Source organism: Elgaria multicarinata, chromosome 16 (assembly GCF_023053635.1).
Source record: "Elgaria multicarinata webbii isolate HBS135686 ecotype San Diego chromosome 16, rElgMul1.1.pri, whole genome shotgun sequence".
Taxonomy (NCBI): Eukaryota; Metazoa; Chordata; class Lepidosauria; order Squamata; family Anguidae; genus Elgaria; species Elgaria multicarinata.
In genome coordinates, this window is record NC_086186.1 from 9,470,282 (window position 1) to 9,487,751 (window position 17,470).

Sequence of the window (17,470 nt, forward strand, 5' to 3'; positions counted from 1 at the left end):
TGGGCGGTTTACAAAATTAAGACAATTCAAAGTAAAAAACAACAGTATAAAACCATAATATAAAATGCAGTATAAAAGCACAACCAAGATAAAAACAGCAGCAATGCAAAAATGCAAATTTAAAACAGCAAGGTTAAAATAAAGTTATGGACTGTTAAAATACTGGGAGAATAAAAAGGTCTTCACCTGGCGTCTAAAAGAATATAATGTAGGTGCCAGGCGAACCTCCTTAGGGAGCTCATTCCACAGCTGGGGTGCCACAGCAGAGAAGGCCCTCCTCCTGGTAGCCACCTGCCTCACTTCCTTTGGCAGGGGCTCGCAGAGTAGGACCCCTGAAGATGACCTTAGGGTCCGGGCAGGTACGTATGGGAGGAGGCGTTCCTTCAGATAGCCTGGCCCCAAGCCGTTTAGAGCTTCAAATGTTAATACCAGCACTTTGAATCGGGCCTGGACCTGGACTGGCAGCCAATGAAGCTGGAAAAGGACTTTATAGTGGTATTGAAGTGCACAGACAACTGTTGGGGCCCATTGACACATACTACATACTGCTTTCATAGTGTTACATCCTGCTTGGTGTTGATGTGTCACGGGCCCCAACACTTGTCAGTGCACTTCAGTACCACTATACAGCAGGAGTATAGATCCTGCAGTGCACTTCAATATCACTATAAAGCAGTAGTGTGGCTCCTGCCTTTTATATACTGCTTTCATATTTATAGTGGAATATCCTGCTTGGTGTAGATGAGCCCTGAGTCTCTCATAGAGACGGCTGTTCTGTCAACGCATTGTCAAGGTTTCAACGCATTGAAAAAAGTTGCCTTGAAAAAGTGTTTTTAAAAAACGGAAGTGGATCTCTTAAATTTCAAGGTGCCAAGCAACGCTTTGAAGAGAAGCACTTTTACACTCCTACTTTCTTCTTGCACCTAACACCTCTCGCTGAGACCAGAAAAGGGGAGCGATGAGTTTTTAAATTGCAAGCCAATGTTTCATTTCTGAATGTGGCGTGACCTTCTGGGTCCGAGTTCAAATGAACACGTTATCCCAGCCTTCCTCATTCGGGTGCCTTCCAGATGTTCTAGACTTCAACTGCCATCGGTCCAGTCAGCATGGCCGATGGTCAGAAATGCTGGGAGTTGTAGTCCAAAACATCTCCAGGGATCCAACTTGGGGAAGGCTGTGGGCTCATCTACACCAAGCAGGATATTCCACTATGAAAGCGGTATATAAAAGGCAGGAGCTACACTACTGCTTTATAGTGGTAATGAAGTGCACTGACAACTGTTGGAGCCCGTGACACATCTACACCAAGCAGAATATAACACTATGAAAGTGGTATGAAAGTGGTATATGGCATGTGTCAGTGGGCCCCAACAGTGGTCAGTGCACTTCAATACCGCTATAAAGCAGCAGTGTGGCTCCTGCCTTTTATATAACACTTTCATAGTGGAATATCCTGCTTAGTGTAGACGAGCCCTGTGCTCCCCTTAACTCCTTTTATATTTTATTATCTGATCTTGATCCATTATTGCTTCCGTCGTGATTTTAATGAAAAACATGGGTTATTTAAGGGTTGATTTACCCTCAAACAACCCATGCCGACCAGGTCACGACAAACCATGGCAAACCCCTACTGGGGTTTGAATATTCAAAATGGACCCCACTTGGGCCGCAACCCACAATGGCTTAAACAAGACTTGGTGGACTGTGACAGTCATGCAAACTGGCCCAATATATTGAAAAACTTTGCAGCTGATGGAAGTTAAAAGGCGACATGTTAGCTTACTAAATATAAAGAATGCTTCAGTGGCTGTAGGAAGATACAAGATTTCCTTCCCTTTCCCCCCGTAGAATGCACCTTTTAGTCAGATTTAAGAACTCCGTATCTTGACCCCCTGATTGGTGGTGTTAGAAATGATGCCCCTTTAAAGAAAATTGTATTTTTATTAGCAGGAAGCAATTACTATGTATCATATTGAATTGCTAAATATGCCAAGCTGACTTTGGCAAGGAGAGAAGTTTTTAATCTGTCCTGTGTTAGTATATGTCCCTAGAGGTGTTTTAATTCAGAATGATGAGTTATACAGCATGTCTGTACGTTGATGTCCTTGATTTATTTTAACTTAGGGCTCATCTACACCAAGCAGGATATTGCACTATGAAAGCGGTATATAATAGGCAGGATCTACACTACTGCTTTATAGTGGTACTGAAGTGCACTGACAACTGTTGGGGCCCAGGACACCTCTACACCAAGCAGGATATAACACTATGAAAGTGGTATGAAAGCAGTGTATGTTCTGTGTCAATGGGCCCTAACACTTGTCAGTGCACTTCAATACCGCTATAAAGCAGCAGTGTGGCTCCTGCCTTTTATATACCGCTTTCATAGTGGAATATCCTGCTTGGTATAGATGAGCCCTTAGTTTGATTATTGCTTTATCGTGTTCTTGACTTGTTTCTCATGTTTGCATCCAGTCAGCTACGGCGTAATAAATTCGTATTCGCTGTTATGAGTGATCCCTGCTGCAATGCAAAGTCTTTTGTGATGGCTTGGTCTTGATGGGCAATTAAGACCCATTTGCTTTTTTTTTTTTAAAAAAAGACAGCACGTTTGGATTCTCTTTAGGGGGTGTGGCTATGGGGGACTGTTACGATGAGCGCATGCACTTCAAAATATACCGCTCCGCCAGCGGTCCCCTCCCTCTGCAGGGGGGCGGGGCAGGCCCATGGCAAGAACAAATTTTGGCTAGCTACCAAGAGAGCTACGATTTATTGGTTTCCTGCCTCTGCAGGAGTATCTCTGCCGCCATTTTGCACTGTTCGTGTGCACCCCGCCGAGCGCTTTTTCGCAAAAGGATGGTGCGGTTTCATGCCCCTTTTTTGCCCTGGGAGGCTCGCACACCCCTCCTGAGGGATGCAGTGGCGCTAGCCTCGTTCGATAACCATCATTCCTGGCCAAACTTTCCCCCTGCGATCAATGACGCTCTAATGGAGCTTCAGCGTTTCCCGAAGACGGCCATCCATCAACCGTGCTGGACGCTGTAAAATTAAGCGTATGTCAGGGGACGTTGGGAAGCTAATTGCCAGTTCTTGAAAGAGAGACAGAGAGACGCTCTGGCAGGTTCTGGTTTGGTTTGGATAAGTGGCAGCTCTTGGGCCTCTGGATAGGTGTCTCTGGTGTCATGCTAGTTAAAAATGTTTGACGAACGAGTGGAAGTCAAGAGCCAGAAAAGAGGGAGTGCCTGGGTTGTTTGCTTTGGAAGGTCCTGCCCTGAGCCACGAGGATTATGGGAACCCCTTTCCTTTGCTCACAAAAGATAGCCTGCTGCTTAACCTCATCCAGTCAGGCGGGGATGCAGAGTCACGACAGGGCACTTTACACTGCAGAATTTGCACAAACATAGATCTCCAGTGTCATTGCCGTGTGCTGTCACCTGTACAACAACCCCAAATTTCAGCCTTTTACCACTTTTTGTTTCTTTCTGGAAACATAACCACACCAGGGGCACACAATAACCCCGAAACCTATCGTTTTTGCCGTTGTGATGTCCCCAAACACAAGCAAGGTACTGGGGCGTAAGAAAACTGGTCTAGGGAAGCAGGCTTAAGTACTCTGGGGGTCAGTAGGTTGGCACAAGCTGTGGGATTTCATTGGGGGAGACAGATTTCTTATGGGATTAGAAAAACAACCCGCATGACCCGAAAGAGTACATGTCTTGTTTCAGAACTGTTGTTTTTGACCGTATGCAAATACTTGTAGACTTAATCATCCGAAACTCTTACAATTACTTCACTAAGATTTCCCTTCATTAGGTGACAGCTGCACATTACAGTGCTCAAAAGGTTTCACATACACAACCTTTTTGCTATTCCTTCATGGGCTTTTCTTTTTCAATCCTTACAACAGCCCTGTAAGGTAGATCAGAATGATTATCCCCGATATTGTAGATGGGAAGACTGAGGCTGAGAAGGAGTAGCTTGCCTAAGGCCACCCAGAGGTGAAATCCTAAGCAAGGATTTCCTGATCCAAAGCTTCGTCTTTCAGCCGCTAAGCTGCATCAGCTGTTGTTTTGCCTCAGTTTCATTCCTGTTTAACTGATATGACCTCCCCAAAGAAAGTGAGGAATTCTGAGTCCACCCCAAGAGGACTGGCAGCGCAATCTTATACATATCTACTCAGAAGTAAGCCCCATTGAGTTCAATGGGCTTACTCCCAGGAGAGTCTAGGATTTCAGCCTAAAAAGCCCAGGTTCGTCATTGACATGGCCTCCTTAGCAGGAAACTGACATGGGAGCCCTATTTGGCTTGGATTTCTTTCTTCACAATGCCCCAGCCCTGAGATGGCCAACTGATCCTGGCTTAGTGTGTGCCTTTGCTTAAGCTTAAGCAGCATCTCAGTCTGCAGAAATGAGCAGGTGGAGCTTGCTCATGGGTGGGAGCTGAGCGTGACTGCCCGCTGATCTTTGCAGATGGAGCTAGCAAGCAAGTTGGGAGAACTGCGACAACAAAAAAGAGAGAGGCAATAATGGCGTTGGTGATGATTAAATTGCAACAGCACAGCATTTTCCCCTCTCCATTTGCTTCCATACCCCAGATTAAAAATATGATGCATCCGTGCAATTGCCCCCCATACGGCAGGGGTTTTTTTAAAGCCAATTTTCCAACTGCACAAATGCCCTATCAGACACCCCTGCCCCCGCGCCAGCCAAACACATTATTTCTCTTTCACGACTGGACAGATTATCACCCATGCTAGTAACACCTTAAACTTAAAGACAATTTGACAGAAGGACACTCCTGGTTGTCACCTACAGCCCCCAATTGAAGCCACTGCAACGGATCATCAGTGGACTCCAACCCCTCATCAGCACAGACACTTCTTTCTCACAAGCCTTGGGAGGCAGACCGGTCCTGGCCTACAGACCACCTCCCAACCTGAAGTGGAGGCTAACCAGCAATAGTACACAGGACAGAGACACAGACAGAGACACCAGACCCTGTCATAGACCCAAGTGCCAACTCTGCCCCCACATCTATTCAGGCAACACTGTCACAGGACCCAACATCATCAGTCACACCATCAAGGACTCTTTCACCTGCATCCTTATAAAATTTGTATTGCATGCCATCCCTGACTTTGTCTATTGTTAAGTTCTTAATAAACACATACACATAACACATGTCTTAATTTTTTCCACCCTTCTTTCAACTGCACGTTATCAGATTTCCAACTGCACATTTTCCCCCCAACTGCACATTTTGTGTCCAACTGCACACTAAAAAAAAATTCTGCCATACGGCGGGAGGTGGCTTGGCAGAAGAGCAGGCATTGTGCTTTTTTTTTAATAGGTTCGGATAAAGGATGTGTTGTTGCAAAGTGAGAGAGGAAATGGCTTAAAAGATGCTTAAGAAAAGCAAAAAAAACCACACACCGTTCTCCTGGTGTTCCCTGGCTGCTGAATCTCTGTGCATTGGTGAGAGAGGAGAGAGAGAGCGTGCATGCACACATGCCTGGATGGAGAGATGCTTGCATGAAGACAGGAGACAGAACGTGGCCTCAACCTTCTTCTTTCTCGTCTAGGTCTCATGGTACCAAGTGACGTGTCCTTCTTGTGAGATCCAGTCCCCAGAACCCCCCGAGAAAATGTCAGGCGTGCAGGTAAGATCAGAGGCTGGCAGCTGGGGAAAAGTTGCTTCATTTTATTTTTGAGAATGTTTTTAGACATCTTCTCTCCTTTTCTCTTTTTGCCGAGTCTCGGAAGCACCGTACGATTGAAAAACACAACTTGTACCGTTTTTAAGAAAGGCTAGAGCCGGGTGGGCATGTCGGGGCCTTGCAGATGTTTTGGACTGCAACTCCCATCATGCTGATGGTTGGACTGAGGCTGATGGGAGCTGTAGCCCATAACATTGCTGGGGGAGGGAACGTTACCAACCCTCTGAGCTACAGTGCCAAAGTTCATTGGCAGGCCAAACGCGTTTCTCGTTTTGATGCCAGGCCATTTCGAGTTAAGGATGGGGAAACCCCTTTTCTGCTGGAACGCCCCACCCTGTCCCCAGAGAGACGAGACTGAACAAGATTTTTTGAACTGGTCTAAGACAGCACCTTTGATCCCCTTTCTTGTTTTCGGGTACATGAATAGTTGATGCCAAGTAGCCCAGTCTTGCATCAAGCATTATCAAGCCCAAACTCTGTGTGCTTCTTTGGCATCCTGGGGGTGCAGGGTGGGGTGGGGGCAGTGAGGTCATGGCACGGTAGCAAGCGAGCCCCACCCCAGAAGTCTTGCACGTTTGCGTTTTCTCAAAGTACCACAAATACGTGTGGTTTTTCTTTTTCTTTGTCGAGGCACGAGACCTCATTCCTAAAATAGCAACTCAGATCTTCTTTGGTGCCCGGTGCGCAGCGGCGTTGTGAGATTTGTCGGTACCCCTCCAAAGAGGCAGCATCCGACAGGGGGAGTCCATCTGTGATAGGCACAGATCCGGGGCACGCCCAGCCGCCGGTGCGTGCTGTGAGGAAGTGGGGGCCTAAGTGCTGTGCAAGGATATGAGCCTTCTCTGGTTGAGGGGTTCTGACTTGTGCACAACATCCTGGATCTATGGTTCAGTAGGTTTGATTCTGCAGCGTTTGCACCAGTTCAAACGCTGCATGTGCGGTTTCTTGAGCGAAGGTTGTCACTGGCACCCCGCCCCGCTGCCATCATCCCCGATGTGAAGCATCATTTCATCAGCTAGTTCAAAGGTAGGCTACCTGGAGGCTTGTAGATCTCTTGGACTACAGCTAACATCAGCTGACAGTCAGGGAGTATGGGGGTTGAAGTCCAAAGCATCAGGAGCTCACCAACCTGCCTCTCTCTGAACTATATGAATCATTTAACACATCTTTTTAGTACAATAAGGGTGCAATCCTAAGCATGTTTGTTCAATGTATCGACGAGAGATTTCTTTAACGTGGCAAGAGCCATACTCTTCTGGGCTGGGCTGTAGCTCAGTGATAGAACCCGTGCTTTGCAGACAGAAGGTCCCAGGTTCAATCCCCGGCTTCTGCAAGTCAGGCTAGGAAATAATTTTGCCCAAACCCTGGAGAGCCATGGCTGCCCATCAGCGTCGACCATATTGGACCTTTTCTTCTGTCGCCTCCAGATTGTGGAATGGCCTGCCGGAGGAGATGCGTAAAATTAACTCTCTGTGTGATTTTAAGGCAGCTTTAAAGACTAGCCATTTTCCGGCAGGCCTACCCAGATCAATGTAAAATCAAGAATTTTTAAGATGTATTGATTCCTGTACTAATGTTGTTCCCTGCCTCGATCCAAAGGGAGAGGTGGGTAATAAATAAACATATTATTATTATTATTATTATTATTATTATTATTATTATTATTATTATTGGGCTAGATGGACAAAGGATATGACTCCATTCCTAAGTCATCCTCTCGTCCTCAAGATGAAGTTCAGATGAAGATAATTCACTGGCCATTTAGTCTTCTTGAGCCTCGTGTGGCGCAGAGCTGTAAAGCAGCAGTTTCTGCAGCCAAAACTCTCCCCACGGCCTGAGTTCGATCCCAGCGGAAGCTGGTTTCAGGCAGCCGGCTCAGGTTAACTCAGCCTTCCATCCTCCCGAGATCGGTAAAATGAGTACCCAGTTAGCTGGGGGAAAGGTAATAACGGCCGGGGAAGGCAACAGCAAACCACCCCGCTATAAGGCCTGCCAAGAAAACGTCAGCGAAAGCTGGCGTCCCTCCCAAGAGTCAGTAATGACTCAGTGCTTGCACGAGAGGTTCCTTTCCTTTTCCTTAGTCTTCTTACCCAGTGCTGGGAAAGAGAACTAGATGACCAGCAAATTATCTAAAGTGTAATTTTAAGCTGTCTTAAATTTTGTCTGTTTTAATTTTGGTGAAAGTTGCATCACCACCAGCAGCAGCAGCAGCAGCATCAAAGACTACTTCCCCAACACTAGTTAGCAAGAGACTCAGTGCATGAAATCCCCCCTAGCTGCTGGGGAGCACGCTGCCACGCACCATGTTTCGTAGCGAGGAAGGCCTTTTGCCTGCTTTTCTATCCCCACCCAACATGGGGTTTTGCTCCCTTCCCTTGCGTTGTTATCCGGGGGAGGAACAAGACACTCTTTGGGTCAACCATCCCGTCCCTCCTCTCCCAACAGGCCGTCTGGCCATCTGGTACGGAATGTATTGCGAAGTACAACTTCCACGGCACGGCTGATCAAGACCTCCCGTTCAGCAAAGGGGACGTCCTCACCATCATCTCTGTCACAAAGGTAAGACGGCTCGGCCTTGGTGCCAGGGAGCAAGCAGATGTTGACGGGGTGTTGTGCCCTTTAGCAAAACATGTGGACTAGTCCCTTATCCAATCCAGAGCTTTCTGCCTCTTTGCCTGCTACAGGCTATTCTAGGATATGTTTGCATACATGTTACCTTGGTGAAAGTAGAGATGTGAAGAAAAAACTTGTGACGGGGAGGGTGAATTTATTTTTGTAGGGGGTATATTCCCCACTCCAGATTTTCCCCAAACCCTGGGGGAAAACAGTAAAAAGACCATTATATATTTTTTAGATTTCTCCCCCACTTCCTTCCCCATTTTTTCTGGCTCCTCCCCCCCCCCCCCGGACCTTCACATCTCTGAGTAATCCACTCAGATCTTCAGCCCTTTGGGAATAAATTATTTACTTTATCCCTACGTGTCCAACCCTCACTCCCAGCTTTTTCCAGCAATATCAAAAACCCAGGACTGTTTGCATTGTGTATTTCTAACTATGGGAACAGCAGCTGATAAAGCATCCCATAAAGTACAGGTAAAACCTATCATAGGGGCAAGCAAATATGTTTTTAATTGGTGACTGAGAGAAAAATAATGCATGCACCTGTCGAATACGCCTGGGGAAAGAGTGCTGTGTGCAGTCTGGGTACCACCACAAAAAAGGCCCCGTCTCAAGTAGCTGGTTACATCACCTCCAGAGCTAGGGGAACCCAGAGTAAGGCATTGGGGTGATGTCAGGGGCTCTGCGGGTCCCACTTAACACTTTGGGTGCCAGATTCTGAACTATTTGACGCGTCCATATTCCAGTGATGGCTGATGCTCATTGGAACTGGTGAGGCGGAAGCCAGGGCACTTAATGATAGGTGATGCCAAGGAGTTCCAGCAGGCAGAACCAAGGGGGTCACAATGATCCACAGCAGTGCCCCATTTTACAGAAAAGGGAAAATGAGGAAAATTAACTTTGAGATCATGCCTGCAAACCATAAGGTTGGGCGGCGGGAGAGGAACACAGCAACACATTTGGACCCAGATTTTTCTGTACCGGCAACGAGCCCCACTTATGCAGAAAAGAGGAACTAGGCAAGGAACGTCAACCTCAACCGTGCAAAGAGGATGGTGTTGTGATCTCTCTTTTACACGCTTGTGCACACACACAGAGTTTTGCACCCTCTTTTACTCTTCCATTCTTACGTCAAATACATGGGGCCCAATCCAGATTGGCGCTGCCCCACCTGCACAAAGCAATGAACAGCCCCTGGGCAACAGCTGTCGTCTAATTTGGGGGTTAGCAACCCACGGGGAACTGTGACAAAATCAGCGGCAAAAGGTACTGTTGGGGAGGGGGGTAAACGGAAGGTCTTCTGCAAGGTGCCGCATTTTCGAGCCCCACTGGAAATAATGTTCTGGTGTCAGCAATATTTAGGAGTTTCCTGCCTGACTGTGAGGCTTGCCTTCTCTCCCCAATGGCCCGAAAAGGGTTGGGAAAAAGCTATATATTTCAATTAAACCTGAGTGTTATTTAAAGTTCTTTTAAAAATTAAGTCACTTGGTCAGGTCCCAGGGAGAGGACTTCCAGATTTAGCAATCCGTATTTGCCAGGAACAGCTAAGCACCGTCTGTATGGCCAGCCTGTTCAGTGCCGGATTTCAAGAAGAGATTTGTCAATGTATTCTCACTCTATCGTAGGCTGGATCTGGAAGGAATTGAAAGATCAGGGTGTGTGTATGGGGGGGGGCAGCGTCGGGAGGTCTGGGGGACGTTTTTTTGGCCAACCAACCCTTCCCCCCTGCAGGCTGTAGCCAAACCCCAAAACAATGAAAACAAACCCAAAACATCTTTCAAAAACAAAAAGGGATCTGTAACTGATACGTTGTGCCCCAATGGCCTCATTTTGCTTATTCGTAAGTGAATTTGTTTATTTATTTATTTATTTATTACTTTCTATACCGCCCAATAGCCGAAGCTCTCTGGGTGGTTCACAAAAATTAAAACCATAATAAAACAACCAACAGGTTAAAAGCACAAATACAAAATACAGTATAAAAAGCACAACCAGGACAAAACCTGGCAGCAAGATTGATATAAGATTAAAATGTAGAGTTAGAACAGTAAAATTTAAATTTAAGTTAAAATTAAGTGTTAAAATACTGAGAGAATAAAAAGGTCTTCAGCTGGCTAAAGCTTTAGATCTATAAAGAGCATTAAAAATAAGACACGTATATTTTTCGATGTTCTTAAAATTTCCTTTCCCCCACCCCCTGCCCCCGAAACCCTCGGGGTGGGTGGCGTGGGGGTGTTTCCCCATGGCATCAACATTTCAGGAAATTTTACACTTCTGCTCTGTAGCAGCTACGGGGACCCTAAAAGGGTCAGATTTTGCTTGTAAGGGAAGCTAAGTTTGACCTTTTGGGTGCTCCATAGTAGTTATGGATGCCATTTTTATAATAATAATAATAATAATAATAATAATAATAATAATAATAATAATAATAATAATAATAATAATTCTAACCTGCCTCTCCATCCTGATTGAGGCGGGGGACAACAACAAGCATAAAATACATAAAATATTAATCAAAACACAATATACATTGTTAAAACTTCCCAAAAACATACTAAAAGCATCCTAAAAGCACCCTAAAATTCCACTGGATAGGCCTGCCGGAAGAGATTCCCCCCCTCCAAAGAAAGGATCCCGGGGGCCGCTTGTAGCTCGTGGGCTGCGCGTTGCCCACATCTGCTATAAATCTTTTGGTGGTACCTTGTGATGGAGTAAACAGAGCAGTGGGTAGCTATGAGCAATTGGGGCGGATTGCATCTCCTGAGAGCAGATGATTGCATTGTCAACAGAAGGGTGGCCAGATGCATGGTGGGTAGCAGAGGCCCTCGTCCCATCTGAGCTCCATCCTTGATGCCTGAATACGCACAGTTCTCTCCTTGCTTTCTCTGTTTCTAGGCTGCTCTATGCTTCCCCCCCCCCCATCCAGTAGTTTAAGGAAGCTGCCCACCTCGGCTCTCTCTTTGCCTTTAAGGCCAGTAGATAGACAGGGAGCCAGAGGCAGCAGCCAGGACAGCATGGCATTGTGGCTGCAATGTGTGGCGGAGCTATAGCTGCTGCCTCTTTTCAAACGGGAGAGAATGCCACAGGGAAGAAAGCGAGTTGAGCAAGGAGTGGGTGACTCCCCACCAATGGACCGGCTGACTTGGGATGGGGAAATAAAGCCTTTTTGTGTGTGACTCACCGGCCGCCGCTCACGACTTCTTTCCTTTGCCAGGATCCCAACTGGTACAAAGCCAAAAACAAAGTGGGCCGTGAAGGCATCATCCCAGCCAACTATGTGCAGAAACGGGAAGGCGTGAAAGCTGGAATCAAGCTCAGCCTGATGCCGTGAGTATGGCCCGGGAAGGGATGCCCATTTATGGCAGGGAGGAGCCGTAGCTCAGGGGTAGAGGCCCTGCTTGGCACACAGAAGATCCCCGGTTCGATCCCAGGCGTCCCCAGGTAGGACTACGAAAGAATCCTGCCTGAAACCCTGGGGAGTCCTTGCTGTCAGTCCGTGTCGGCAATACTAAGCTAAATGGACCAAGGCTCTGATGCTTCTTATGTTTCCAAGGCTTCTGCTCTGATGTGGTCAAGTGAATGTAAGCCTATGCGGCAGGGTCTTGCTATTTACTGTTTTACTCTGTACAGCACCATGTACATTGATGGTGCTATATAAATAAATAAATAAATAAATAATAATAATAATAAGTGTGTAGATCGGGGTGGGCAACTTCTGGCCCTACAGATGTTTTGGCCTACAACTCCCATCATTCCTCACCATTGGCTATGCTGGTGAGGGCTGATGGGAGTAGATTTTTTTTCTTTTAAAGCAGCTTTGCCTATACATCTTGCAAACATGAGCTGTATAAATGCCAGGGCTGTTAATTTTCTTTCTTTTTAAAACAAGGCTTGAGAGACTCAGGAACCCCTTCACAGGTGTTAGATGCTGCATGAGATATCAGGTTCAGGGTCTGCATTACAGACAAGGAAACACAGTCAATGACTGGGTTCGCACAGCACATTAACCACTCAGTGGTTGAGTGTGAGCTGTTGTTGAATTGTGGGTTGTTTGCTGAACCGTGGGTTAGCATGTTGTCTGAACCCAGGACATTTTCTCCAGGGGGGCTTGTCCACCATGCACTGTGGCTTATTTTTCCTTGAACTATCCTCCTTGAGGACCCATGGTCTGTTGTTGGATTGTTCAGAGAAGTTACAAGCAACACTACACGGTTAACAAGCTGCCCTGTAGAAAATGTCCTGGGTTCAAATAACACGCTAACCCACGGTTCAACAGCAATCAACATTCAACCATTGAGTGTGGGTTTGTGTGTTGTGCGAACCGTCCCTGTCTCTCAGCTGTAGTGGCAGCTATGATGGCTAAAAAAAAACCTAGCCTGCAACAACCTATCATAGTGAAATACTTCACAGGGTTGTTGTGCAGCTAGTCAATGGGTTAAAATGGGGGCACAGAATCTCTTTCAGCTCAAGGACTGAATTCAGTTTCAGAGAAGCTCTTGGGGACCACATACCACTGAGAGGGTGGGGGGCAAAGCCAGGGCCATCCCAAGACATCTTGCTGCCTGAGGCAAAGAACAAGATGACGTCCTCTCCCAATCCATGTACGAAAGTCCACAGGACTGTAATTTCAACACCGATGATGGGGCAGAATCTTCCACCATACCTGAAGGCAGAAAGCTAGCTTAGTAGGCACAGAGCAGGCTGCTTGGCCCACCCTTCTCTCCTCCTGGCTTCTGCTGCCTGAAGCGTCTGCTTCGCTCTGCTTTGTGGTAGGGCCGGTTCGGGATCTCGCAGGGTGTCGTGCAAATGGCTCTGGCAAAAGCTCATGCTTTTCTTCCTCCGCTCTCAGCTGGTTCCACGGGAAGATCACGCGCGAGCAGGCGGAGCGGCTGCTGTACCCGCCGGAGACGGGTCTCTTCCTGGTACGGGAAAGCACCAACTATCCGGGCGACTACACGCTGTGCGTCAGCTGCGAGGGGAAAGTGGAGCACTACCGGATCATTTACTCCTCCAGCAAGCTCAGCATCGACGAGGAGGTGTACTTTGAGAACCTCATGCAGCTGGTGGAGGTGAGGCTAAAGCACTCGCAAGGCTGTGCCCCCTCTGGGATCCCTCTCTCAGAAGAGCCGGAGGTGTGTGGGGTGGGTGGGTGGGTTATGGGGCAGGGGGAAGTGTGAAGGACTCTTCCTGCACCTATTTTTTTATGTATATAGAGTTAGCCTCACTGTAGCTTGCCTTCTAATTATGGGGTGACATTTTGACTTGGTTAAGGAGAAGGCAACTATGGTTTGGCATGATGTTTGAATTGGCAAACTAGAACCAGAAACTGTGGTTTGCACTAACTGTGCTTTTGTGTGATAGTTTATTGTTTGCTGAATGATACTTGGGGCTGTTGCTCTGCCTCCAGAGGCTGCTGAACCTGTAGAGACGGTGATGGTTGGCAGCCAAAAAAAAGAAAGTCCCTCTAAACCATGATTTGGCTGTTGTACCCTTGGGAGCAGGGTACCAGATTAGAGGATGCCTTGAGCCGCAAAGCCTTCTGGGAGTTCCCAGTGCCAACCTATTGGCCCCCTGGTGGTGGAATGGTGTGTGGCAATGCGATAGGAATGGGTAACAGTGGGAAGCCCAGGCAAAAGTGGCTGCCATCTTAATTTACCCAGAATGCCTCTGGGCCCTATGCTGAGGCTCAGAGGCATTCTGGGTAAATGAAGATGGCAGTGACTTGACCCGCTTCATCTGGTGCTTTTATTATCAGTGTACTCAAATGTCAGTAAATACATATGAACAACAACTGCGATGTTGGTGTCAGATCCAGTGGGCTCTTCATGGATGTTCTGGGAATTTTGCACATTTTGGGGGGGAAGGTTCTGCAATTTACATAAGTTTTCGAACCATTTGTGCACATTACAGTTGAATTTGCATAATTTGCACAAATTCGGTTGCAGTCTGTGCAAATTTGGCTGCAAGTTGAACAAATGGCTCAGAAATTTGCACAAATTGCGGACACTTCCCGAAAATGTGCCCAAACCACCCTGCAGCCCCGCTTACAGGCGCAAACCAGTCGTATACTTCTGCGGAACTTTTTTGAGCCAAAAGCAAACCGGATTTCCCAGCGACGGACATCTCTAGCGTTCTCTCTTCATTGACCGGGGGTGGTTTCCCAAGGCCTCGGGATCACATTCCCCAGCCCTGTTTCCTAAAACAGTTTTCCTGGAGATGCTGAGGAGTGAACCAAGGATCTTCGCCGTGCAAAGCAGGCGCTGTTCCGCTGAGCTCTGGGCCTGCTAGCACAGAGGTGATATAAAAACAGAGGGACAGACCAGGATACTGGAAGAATCTCCTCCTCCCATAACAACCTGTCCAATCTCTAAGAAGAGGAGGAGAAGTCCATTTCTGCGTCTCACCACGGGTGGAGGGGCATGGCTGATGGGGACATGACACAGGGCCTTTTCGGTGGCTGCCCCAATATTGCAGGATACCCAGCCCTGTGAAATGCAGTAGATCTGTGAGAGATACCAGGGCTGCAGCCTTGCTTGAAGCCCGTTTGACGATCCCAGTCATGGAGGGAAGAGGAGTAGTTAATGATTGAGGAAGTGTCGCCTCTCTCCGCATACCTGATGGCTGCCTGATTTAACCTCTTTCCCTAGCAACCTAGACTGCCTTTGTGTGAAAAATCTGCCTTTCAAATCTTCCATCTGCTCATTTGTGTTTGTGGTCATGTGTTCCCCCCCCCTTCTTGTTAATTCCTGGTGTGTTGCACGCTGGCCTTGGGTTGCACACCGGCAACTCCTAGCCTCGGTTCTCCCACCAATCAGGAACCCATTGATTGATTGACTTAATTGATTTTTTATTATTATTTATATAGAAACTTCATATCCCACTCTTATATCTCACCCTTCTAGTGCTGGTGCAATGCTCAGAGCAGCTCACAACACTGTAAAACCACAACACAGCACAAAAAGCATACGTTTAGTTAAAAGATGCATTAAAAAAAAAAAAAAAGCACAGAGGCAGAGACCACAGATAAAGCAACCTTGAAACCAAAACAACAGTTAGCAAAGCAAAAGCCTGCCAGGGATCAAAATGTCTTCACCCAATGGCCAAAAACATCAAGAGAGGCGGGCCCTACTGCATTTCACAGGGCTGGTTATCCTGCAATATTGGGGCAACCACCGAAAAGGCCCCGTGTCATGCCCCCATCAGCCATGCCCCTCCACCCGTGGTGAGACGCAGAAATGGACTTCTCTTCTTAGAGATTGGACAGGTTGTTATGGGAGGAGGAGATTCTTCCAGTATCCTGGTCTGTCCCTCTGTTTTTATATCACCTCTGTGCTAGCAGGACCAAAATGTTACATGCCAGGGGAAGGTTACCTTTCCAGTGGTGTAGTGGTAAATTTTGAAGTGCAGTCACTCATCATCACAGTCACCATAGCTGTGCCCCCAAGAAGAGTCCCAAAAATGCAGGCAACTGTGTTGATCCGTGTGTGTAACTGTGTGCACGTGTGCTTCAAAGCCCTCTTCAAAGCCCTATGAGGAGAGATTGAAACAACTGGGCACGTTTAGCCTGGAGAAGAGAAGATTGAGGGGAGACGTGATAGCACTCTTCAAATACTTGAAAGGTGGTCACACAGAAGAGGGCCAGGGTCTCTTCTCGATCCTCCCAGAGTGCAGGCCATGGAATAACGGGCTCAAGTTACTGGAAGCCAGATTCCGGCTGGACAATAGGAAAAACTTTCCGACTGTTAGAGCAGTACGACAATGGAACCAGTTACCTAGGGAGGTGGTGGGCTCTCCCACAATAGAGGCCTTCAAGAGGCAGCTGGACAGCCATCTGTCAGGGATGCTTTAGGGGGGATTCCTGCATTGAGCAGGGGGTTGGACTCGATGGCCTTTTAGGCCCCTCCCAACTCTGCTATTCTATGATTCTATGATATGTCGTTTGTAAAGCTAATGGGTTTGAATTGCCCATCCCACCCACAAATACTTCTCCCTGCAGCATGGATAGCTCACAATAATACATTTTTGCTAAGAACGTGTATTTCCCCAAGTGACTCTTGAGGATTGCAGCTAAGTTCAGCGGGAACAAGGGAGCCTTCGGGGCGGTGATGCAAATGATGTCATTGTCCCCGCTAATCAAAACGCTTCGGGCCTTCGTTCAGATGCAAGCCTGCCTCCACAACGCCACTGCCTGCCGGCCGTTCCCATCTCACCCGTGCTGGAAAAGCGGCTGTTGTTAGATTGCCTGCCAACTCAGCCACGCACACGCACACACACTTTAGCTTTCTTTCTCCCACACATATGCGCACACACCAGGCTTCACGGTCACGGTCTGTGAAGCTCAGACATGCTAAGTGCTTCCTATCTCTCCCGGCGTTTGGCAGGGGCAGGAAGCAGCTCTGAGCAATTCTGAAAATGCCTGCTTGCAAAGCAGATGTGCGGGGCTGGTTTCAGTGGGGCGGGCGTGCAGTGTGCAAGCTGGTGTGTGTGAGAGTGTGGATGAGGCCGAGGCTTAAGGTGTGGTCCATGGTTAGGGCTGCTCCTTCTACATGGCCCTCCAGATGTTTTGAACTTTGATTCCCATCAGCTCCAGCCACCGTGCCCAATGGTCAGGAATGCTGGGCGTTGTAGTCCAAAACTTCTGGAGGGCATCAGGTTATGCAAAGCTGCACTTCTGCAACTGAGTTTAAGCAGGTACAACGGCAACCATTCCAATTTCTTCCCTGGCCTCCACTCTTTGCCTGTTGTCTCTCTTGTTGCCGACTTCTAACTTGTAAGCTCCTTGGGGCAGGGACCTGTCGTTTTTGTTCAGTGCCAGATAAATATTACTACTATCCTTATCATTATGACGGTTAACACCAATCTAGTTACAACGGGTCCGTAGCTTACCAGCCAGCCAGCTTTGCATGTACCAGTAAGTCTAGATTTTTCTCCAGATCCCGTCATCCCCAGCCAGCTGGGAACAATGGGGATTGTAGTCCAACCCCTCTGGAGGGCACCATGTTGGGAAAGGCCAAAACTGAGGCCGACGGAAGCATCTGCCCCATGGGAACTGCCGCTTTCCTCCGGCAGGACGGGGGAAAAATCCACAAGTCAGCTTCTCAGCTTGCCGCCTTGTGAAACCCTGGGGAGCCGTGC

The 17,470-nt window shown here is 47.6% G+C and overlaps 1 protein-coding gene across 2 annotated transcripts in view; it reads left to right on the forward strand.

Moving 5' to 3' along the window:
• Positions 1-17,470, forward strand: part of CSK (C-terminal Src kinase) — an 83,193-nt gene that overhangs the window by 49,592 nt on the left and 16,131 nt on the right. For both annotated transcript variants that reach the window (XM_063142294.1, XM_063142293.1), the window contains exons 2-5: positions 5,582-5,659; positions 8,162-8,275; positions 11,550-11,662; positions 13,185-13,404. In XM_063142294.1, the coding sequence (XP_062998364.1) occupies positions 5,645-5,659; positions 8,162-8,275; positions 11,550-11,662; positions 13,185-13,404 (462 nt within the window). In that variant the 5' untranslated portion in view covers positions 5,582-5,644. The remainder of the gene's footprint in view (positions 1-5,581; positions 5,660-8,161; positions 8,276-11,549; positions 11,663-13,184; positions 13,405-17,470) is intronic.